This window comes from Electrophorus electricus, chromosome 1, assembly GCF_041902795.1.
Source record: "Electrophorus electricus isolate QZ-2024a chromosome 1, ASM4190279v1, whole genome shotgun sequence".
NCBI lineage: Eukaryota > Metazoa > Chordata > Actinopteri > Gymnotiformes > Gymnotidae > Electrophorus > Electrophorus electricus.
This window is the reverse complement of record NC_137497.1, coordinates 30,444,936-30,453,513: the sequence shown is the minus strand read 5'-3', so window position 1 is coordinate 30,453,513 and position 8,578 is coordinate 30,444,936. Positions and strand designations below refer to the sequence as shown.

General features: G+C 37.6%; 1 protein-coding gene across 1 annotated transcript; it reads left to right on the top strand.

The window, feature by feature from the left end:
* The first annotated feature begins 2,489 nt into the window (after positions 1–2,489).
* On the top strand, positions 2,490–6,787 carry zgc:56095 (Ferritin, lower subunit-like). Its single transcript, XM_081714462.1, is given in 5 exon segments — positions 2,490–2,574; positions 4,292–4,395; positions 4,613–4,759; positions 5,849–5,974; positions 6,151–6,787. Coding segments are annotated over 4 exon segments (525 nt in total). The 5' UTR covers positions 2,490–2,574; positions 4,292–4,293; the 3' UTR covers positions 6,301–6,787.
* Positions 6,788–8,578: the final 1,791 nt, after the last annotated feature.

The window sequence follows — 8,578 nt, the reverse complement described above, 5'->3', positions numbered from 1 at the left end:
TCTTCCCTGTGTTCCAGGTTTTGCTTCTGACTCTCTAGTCTTCCCCATCTTGATCCATACCAGGTGTTCCAGTGAGCAGAGGACCAAATAAAATGAAGAAAAGGGGAGGAAGGGCTCATCTTAGGGCTCATTAAAGCAGATATTGCCATTGTTAGTGTTTTGACTTGTTTCTGAATTTTGCTATTGCTTGGATTTGTGCGTATTACTTTGGCTTCTCCCTTTGATTTACGGTTCACGTTGTCCCTTATTGGCTTGTTTGTAATATATGTCTCTTATCTCTTGTATATATTGTCCTGTATATGGTAGTTACACACTGGTGATGGGGAGTGGCTGCTGTTTTGTTTGGGTGTGGATTGATTTCTGTTTATACCAGTATAGTCAGTGTAGTCATTGTACATTTCTTTTTGCAGCTTAGTCAGTTGTCTTTTTGTTTGTAGTGTGGTTTTGTTTGTCGTGCTGGCCTGGGCCACTCCTGACATTATTGCACTAGTTTCTTGTAAACCAAAACTTGTAAATACACTTGTCATTTGCTGCCAACCTGTTTGTCCTGTTTGCATTCCATTATTACTGCTGTTACACTCAATGCCTATGTTACAGCCTCCCAGCCTAGACAAGGTCGTAACGTTTCAAAGTGTCCACTCTATGTTGCTCCTTCAACTTCTGTGTTTCTCGCTCATGGCTTCTGCCTGGTCTGCATCTGCTTTCACACTTTCTCTCTTCTTTTTCACTCATATTGCCTTCCCTGCTCCTTTTCCAAGTGCTCTCACTTCTGCCACAAGAAGAAGTTCATTTTTGTTGTGTTATAACTTGCATTTCATTTGAATATTGTTACATGTAAGGTGAAATAATTTGAGACTTTAAACTACATGTGAATTATGTGATTTTGTTTTGACATCACTGCACGCAAGCTAGATAACACAGGCTTGCAAAATGAACAGTTTACTGGTTATAGTTCTCATTTTAGAAGCTTGTTCTCTAGCAGTACACCCTTTTGCTAACATAACCTGTACTACCTTGAACAGCAACTGAAACCAACTCACAAAGTGTTAATCGCTCAACCGTGTGGAAAGATGCTGAGTCATCGGAATCGTAGTACCTGTAGCGCATTCACGTGGTGCTATTGTTTGTGTTCTACTCAACAATCCAGGTCAAAACGTAAACATGTTTCCAGGGAAACACAATGATCATGATTACAGTGAACCATTAGTGGGGCATGTGTCCCATGACTTTGGCCATCTTCTGTGCCCCACATGCAAGCGCCACAGGGAGCCTGATCCACGCCAACACCAGCCCTCTCCCTAGTTACAGTTATATATCACATCTAAATGTTTGACCTCTCTTAGCCTACCATGACAACCATGGTGAACTAGGCTACTAGTTCATGATTTCTACAGTCCACTCAAAAACACATTTTTTGTGTTTGCCATTCGCAAGTTTTTTAAGACATTGTAGAGTTTGCACTGCTATTGACCTTCAACTTTTTTCACTATTTAATGTTACAATTACCTAATTATACAATTAATGATAACCCATACACCGATTTTACCTTATAAACAGTTAATGTCAAATAGACTCAAAATTCCTTCCTGAATATGTCCTGACATGAGCTCTGATATGTATTTTCTTATAGTTTTCTGAGATCCTAAAACCATCTTGAAATTAAGCTGCTTCAGTTAAACCTGTTACAAACAATACTCGTATGCTCACGTGGTCAGATTATTTTTAAAATGATTACATCTGTAGCTCAGAGGCACTACCACAACAAAACAGCAAAATTAAACCAAAGAAAAAAATTAATAATGAGAGCATTTTTCCCCAAAGCAAACAGTGTCAGTAGACTTAAATTCTACTCCCAGGCTATGTTCAATGCAAATGTCAACATAGTTCCCTCATGTATCAAACAGACATATTTCTGGCTTTATTGTTTTAAAGGGGTAATCATGTCTACTAGCATAAACCAGTAAAGATGATAGTTTTGCAATTGCCTGAAGTGATAAATGCAAAATAAGAGTTGGATTCCGGGACTGGAGGTGTGGGTAAGGTCAAAATTCACAGGACCTTTTCAGTAGTAGTAAATTTTTGTTGTTGTTGCTAACTTTTTACATTTTTTTAATGTAAAAATTTTTACATTGCCCTTGTTATTTCCTCGCGACCTAATTTTTTTAAAGCAAGATCTGATGACTATGAGACAGGCCCAAGTCAGGTTGAAAGAGTCTGAAATCACAGAGAGGATCAGCTGGAGGTTTAGGTTTCATGATATCAAGGCTGAAACGAGGGTGAAAGTCTCTCGTTAAATTACAGCACTCTCAGAAAGGTACATTACTTGCTGGTTTACGTAAACGACTTAAATTTTGACTTGCATGTTTTCTGTGCAGATTGTTGCTGGCTGAAACGCTGTGAAATGATTTTGCATGTGGTGCTACAAGCGTTTTCCGGTAGGCGGCAGAAGAACACCTTCTGCTATTCAGCTATAATAAACGGAGACAAACGAAGAAGCCGTTCAGCTAACCAAACAAACGCGGGTCAGCGGTTAGTAGAAGCATCGCGAAATACCCTACGGAAAGAGTGGGGCAAGTAAGTTACAATTTACCATTTCCTAAAGTTTGCTATTTCCGAACTGTTTTTATACCATCGGTATATCATAATGTTATCATTTATGTTTGGAAATTGTAGCTGTTTTTTTTTTTGTTTACAAGCCCCTGCTCGATTGATAACATCGCTTGTAAAGCTAATAGGCTCGTTATTCTACCCAACTCGATAAATTAGGTTGTTAACATTAAAGCTACCTATTATTGTGTTAGGCTGTGCAGTCTAAATTCGTTTTCATCAGTTCGTAGGTAAAGGATAGTTCATGTTTACATTACAAGGGCCATTCCACCGAATGGGTGACATTTTCATGTTGAACTCTTCCAAACTAAATTTTATTTTAGGTTTGTTGTTGTTGTTGTTGTTGTTGTTGTTGTTGTTGTTGTTGTTGTTCTAACACTGACTCTAATAACACATGTTTACACATTCAAAATGTGTTTTGGTAAATCTCAGGCATTTTTATTTCAGTTTTTACAAGCTTTTTTAAGTGGAAGATGGTTGAATTTTTGGCAGTCCTGTCTTGTTTCTGACCTGTCATTTAAAATCTTGTTTAAAAGTATGTCAACTATTTCCTTTTTCTTCTCCTCCAGAAAGTGTATTTTGAAGAAATTATTGCTTACATATTTAAATAAATGACATTTGTGACTAAAAATGACTTTAAACACACAATAAATAAGTAATATTTTTCTAACCAGTTTCCTTTTAAATGAGACATAAACTGCACATTTATAAAATGTTTATCATGTTATGTATTAAAACAATTGGCTAAATGATGGACAAACATAATTTTAAAAAAGGTGGTTTACCTTTATTTTTTTTAGCATAACACTATTTAGTAACAGGAATGAACACTAACGCATGCGCGTGTGTGTGTGTGTGTGTGTGTGTGTGTGTGTGTGTGTGTGTGTGTGTGTGTGTGTGTGTGTGTGTGTGAGAGAGAGAGAGAGAAATCTCTGTATTGAAAGGATATGATGGGTGATTGTACTTTTCTTCCTGCCTGACTCTAGGTTCTTCCTGTATTTATGTTCCTTCTCTAAACAATTCTCTCTCCTCTCTGGGTCAGTATCATATAAAGAGCTATAGTGCCACTGTTTCTCTGCATGGCTCCATGTATTCACATTTATAAAACTAATCTTAAACATCAACAACTTCAGTCATTTCATATGTCAAAAATATTAGGTGTATAGTGTTATATTGAGTAATATTAACACTAGTAGATCAATAAGGCAGAAAGCAACTCATTCCTGTTACTCTTTACATGAGCAACAGGGCTGAGGTTTTAGCACATAGTTAGCAAATACAGTTAATATAGCCACATGCTGTCCATGATAATCACATGAGGTCTCTGAGCACCTTATAGCAATTTACCAAAAAGTCATATCACACTTATCACATATGTAAGTGTCACATACTCTTGATGTTGACTTTTATGCTGGAATGAGGATATGATTTGGTAGAAATTACAAAGCAATTTGGATAGTCACTTTGGATAAGGGCAACTGCCATGAGCTATCGTAGCCTTAGGAGTTCAGGAAGTGCAAGAGAGGACAGTCTACTAACTGTGGTGGGACTAGGTCAAAGTTCACTAAAGACTTTTTAAAATCTTAATATCAGTGGCAGCAGTAGCAATAGAAGGCTTGTCTAAACAGTCATATGTCTATAGCTATTAACAATGAGGATCTTTGTTTTTGTTTTCTCTTTGTAGAAATGCAGTCGGCAGTCAAACACAGTCTCCACTCTGAGAGTGAAGCAGCCATCAATAAGCTAATCAACATCAAGCTAACTGCATCCTACACCCACGTCTCTCTGGTGTGTTCCATGCGTCCCCTTCTACGCCCACGTCTCTCTGGTGTGTGTTCCACGTATCCCATCTCTCATGCCTCTCAGTACTGACACCAGTGTTATTTACTGCCTACTACTTATCAGGAGCAGCTCTGTTTTGCTAAGGTGTAAAGTCATGAACAATCTCTTTATAGATGGTGTGTAAACATGTCATTGTCATTCTCTCTTTCCCTGTCTCTATCAGGGCATGTATTCCGACAGGCATGACGTGGCTTTACCCAACTTCTCTCGCTTTTTTCTGGAGCTGTCAGAGAAGGAGAGGGAGCAAGCGGAGAGTCTGCTGGAGTATCAAAACTTGAGGGGTGGAAGAGTCCTTCTTCAGAACATCGCAGTCAGTCAGCTTTTGACTTTGCGTGCGTGTGCGCGAGCATGTGCGTGTGTGTGCACGCACACAAGTGCGTCTACTACTTGCTCTAGGGAAGGCAGCAGCTGCAGTTATATGCACAATTAATCTAAAAAAATGGCCCCCTCCATTACCCATGTGACAGTATAGAAAGGATTACTCTATAGTTTGGACTACGCAACTACAATTTAGCATTCAAAAATATGCCAAAGAGCAGGCTTCTTTTCTTTCCCCTGATATGACATCTGATAAGACAATGGAGGCATTAATCTGAAATGATCGACAGTAGCTTAGTGGTTTTGAACTCTCCAATGCGATTTGACGCTTACTCAGTGCCCTCCCCTTCCTTGTGTTGCCTTGAGCTTCCTTCTTGAAACAAGCACTGGGCTGCCTTGGATTTTGATGAGGTAAATGGATGAGGTAAATGTGTTGGTAAATATGTTTTAGTTTAGCTAACAACAGAAGAGTAATTAATTAACATTGACTACTATATTGATTATTGTCTTGGCAATAATGTGGTTGACTGCAGCCCGGTTACTATTGCTAAACCTTTACGACTCGTGTGCAGATGTAAAATCAGGAACGTTTCAGACTTTCAAACTAAAACCTTTTTTTGTTTGTTTTTGTTTTTGTTTTTGTTTGCTTTATAAATGGACCTTGTTGGCTGTAAGTTAGGTGCCACAGATTGCCCTAGATCTCTGCTGAACTATCAGCTAGGTAGCTAATGTTGGTGACCTGCCTTCAGCAGAAACTCTTTGCTGCAGCATCCTTGTGATATTGGAATTGTTTCTTCTAAATTTATCATAAATTAAAAAAAACAAACAAAAAAAACCCCCACAACTCTACTGCTACCACAACAGCTTTATTTTCCCCAATCATCCTCCAAGAATGATGTGTTTTGAGGATCCTTTGCATGGTGTTCAGTGGTGATTACTGATGTTCAGTATGCCTCCGACATGCTCTAATATGGATAACTAAAATATGCAGTTTGACAACATTGTGGTTCTATTATGCTGCCACATAATTTGCATTCTTTAGAGTGATGATCAGAAATATCAGTTAATTTCTCTCTTTTAGAAACCAAGCCGTGAGGATTGGAAAGGCGGTCTGGACGCGTTTTCTTTCTCTTTAGAATACCAAAAATCTCTCAACAACTCTCTGCAGGATGTTCACCACATAGCAAGTACACACACCGACCCCCATGTGAGTTTTTATTTTTTCACGTGTGGATAAATTCATAGGTTAAAACACAAAGTAGGTTCCAAAATAGGTTAAGGTGTTATTAGATACTGCAGTGATTCCGAGGAGTTATGGGTTCTAGATGGACCTTGTTGGTTTTGAGAACACTAATGAGAACTTTTGATCACCTCCCCTTCTAGCTGTGTGACTTCTTGTAGAGCCACTTCCTGCTGGACAGCCATGAGACCATTAAGAAACTTGGGGACCACATTAGCATCTTAATGCGCCTCAGATCCAGCGAACCCAATGGCCAAATGGGAGAATACCTGTTTGACAGACACACACTGTGAACAGGTCACCGCCTTCCTCCGCAAACATTCAATTACTTCAGTTGATGGGACATCTGCTACCAGCATTCCTTGGTAAACAAAACATGACCTTTTGGTTTTCCAGATCTCTCTCTCAATCTGAAACTCGAGTAGCACATCAGTATAATCCTGGAATTAAGAGACTCACCTTAAAGGCAAGATGAAGGCATCAAATCCTTATCCTCCCTTACAAGTGAAATACAATCATGTGGGGTAGAATAAGAACAGGATCATCCCTTAATCGTTTCTCAGATACCTCAAATTCCTATGGCAATGGAGTTTCAAACAGTGGTGCTAGGAGTTAGTATGACAGGTCAGGAACAGGAACAACTTGTCATTTGTTGTTTGACTGCCATTTTATTTTTATTGAAAAACTTGTTTTCAAAAATTGTATCTGCTCATTTCAAATTGAACATTGGTATTGTTTGTTGTGGTTGAAGATGTGAAATAAAATAAAATAATAGTCAAATTTACAGTATGTGGTGGTTTTTAATGTGGAACATTTTGTAAACTTGATTTGCAATGCTTAATTTTCTTCCCTGCACAACCTTTTTGTTTTTTCACCCCACAAGTTACCCAGACCTTACCTAACTCAACACTTTATCCAGAGAAACGTCTCTTTAACAGTTGCATCTCCCACTTATCTGAAGGAAAATGTCTTTTTTGTTTGTTTGTTTCCATTTTGTGCTAGGATGTCATCTTGGAGCAGAGAGGGAGCTTTGCTTAGGCTCTACTCCAATTTTCACGGTGTCATCTTTGCATTTTGTTGTAAAAATTATGACCAGACTAAAACTTTCAACTGCAGTCACAGAGATAAACAGTAGATTTGCACATGATTGGCTGTTTGTATGTTTTGACCGCTCCTGTCCATTTTTTGGGGGGGGGGTGTAATTGTGTGTGTTTGTGTATTTGTCAATCATTTGCTTTGTGTTTTGGGAAGAAGAAATGCAAGGAAGGTAAATGGATCCAGAAATATTGCTGTTTTTACTTTCATTAAGTGCTGATTTACAGTTAAACGCAAGTCCATCGACTGCCAAATGTAGGTTAATTAAGTTTGTGGATCAAAAACTTCATGTTGACCGTATGCTTTGTACGATTAGTTTCTGTTTCTCACTGGTCAATATGTTCACTATAAAGCATCCTGTGATGAGAGGTTCTCTATAAGTGTAAATAATAGTTTGTGATATAACTAAATGAACAAATAAGGCAGGGCAAGTGAAATGGATAATTTCTGCATGGAGGCACCTGACTATAAAATGACTGACTGACTGTCAGAAAACTAATGGAAAACAGGAGCTGCAAATTAGTTTTAGCTATATTTCCTATGTATGTTATTTAAAAATATAGGAGACTGGTGCATTAATACTCTCAATCCACATTTATATACATTTTATGGCTCAGTTTTGAAGACTCAGATTAAGTTTGAGATTAAAGCAAATTTCAAATGGTGAGTCAACATTGGTATTTAGTCCAAGATTAGTCTTAGTCCATGTTTTAAAAGATATTATTAAATGTAATCTATTCTAAAACTATAAAAGAAAAATCTTATGATTTAGGGTACTACAGATTCTATTCTTAACTGGATTACAATAAATGCCAATTAACATCACTGGGTGATTATGGCTATGGGACATTGAGGATCAGGAATGTATCTACCTTTCAGGTTTCTATTACTCTAGCCTATTCTAGGCTAATAAAGAATTATTAAAAAATGTAATTATGTAAAATAATGAATGTCGTTACTTGTGGCCATTGGTTAATTAAAAAAGAAAAAAAAGATTTAAAAAGTATTTTCCATGATGTTATGTTTGTCAAGTTGTGCCAATAATATCAGAGCTCATAGCACCAGTCCTTAAGTGTCCTCTAAAGACAGTGGAGATAAGATTAGAACTTTGGGCCACTACAGCAAATGCTGAGTCATTGTCTGAACTGTAGAAATGTAAGTTGTATTACTGAATATCTAATTGGGCAGCCATTGTATGATCTTTGAATTATATATAGCCTTCAAAGACCATATAACAGAAAAGGTTTTTTCCATGCAAGAATCTACAGTAGAATTGAATGCATGGAGGATATTACACATCAGTATATTCCTAAATATGTGCCTTACTGGCAATATTTGAAGCTAACAGTTACAAAATCTTTGGAAAGTTGAAGCACTCTATTGCTTTATTTAGATTAGACTTTTCCATTATTAGTCTTCATGAGTTGATAGTCAGAGAAGGCCCTCCAAGACTTTAATCATCCTGGAATAAAACAC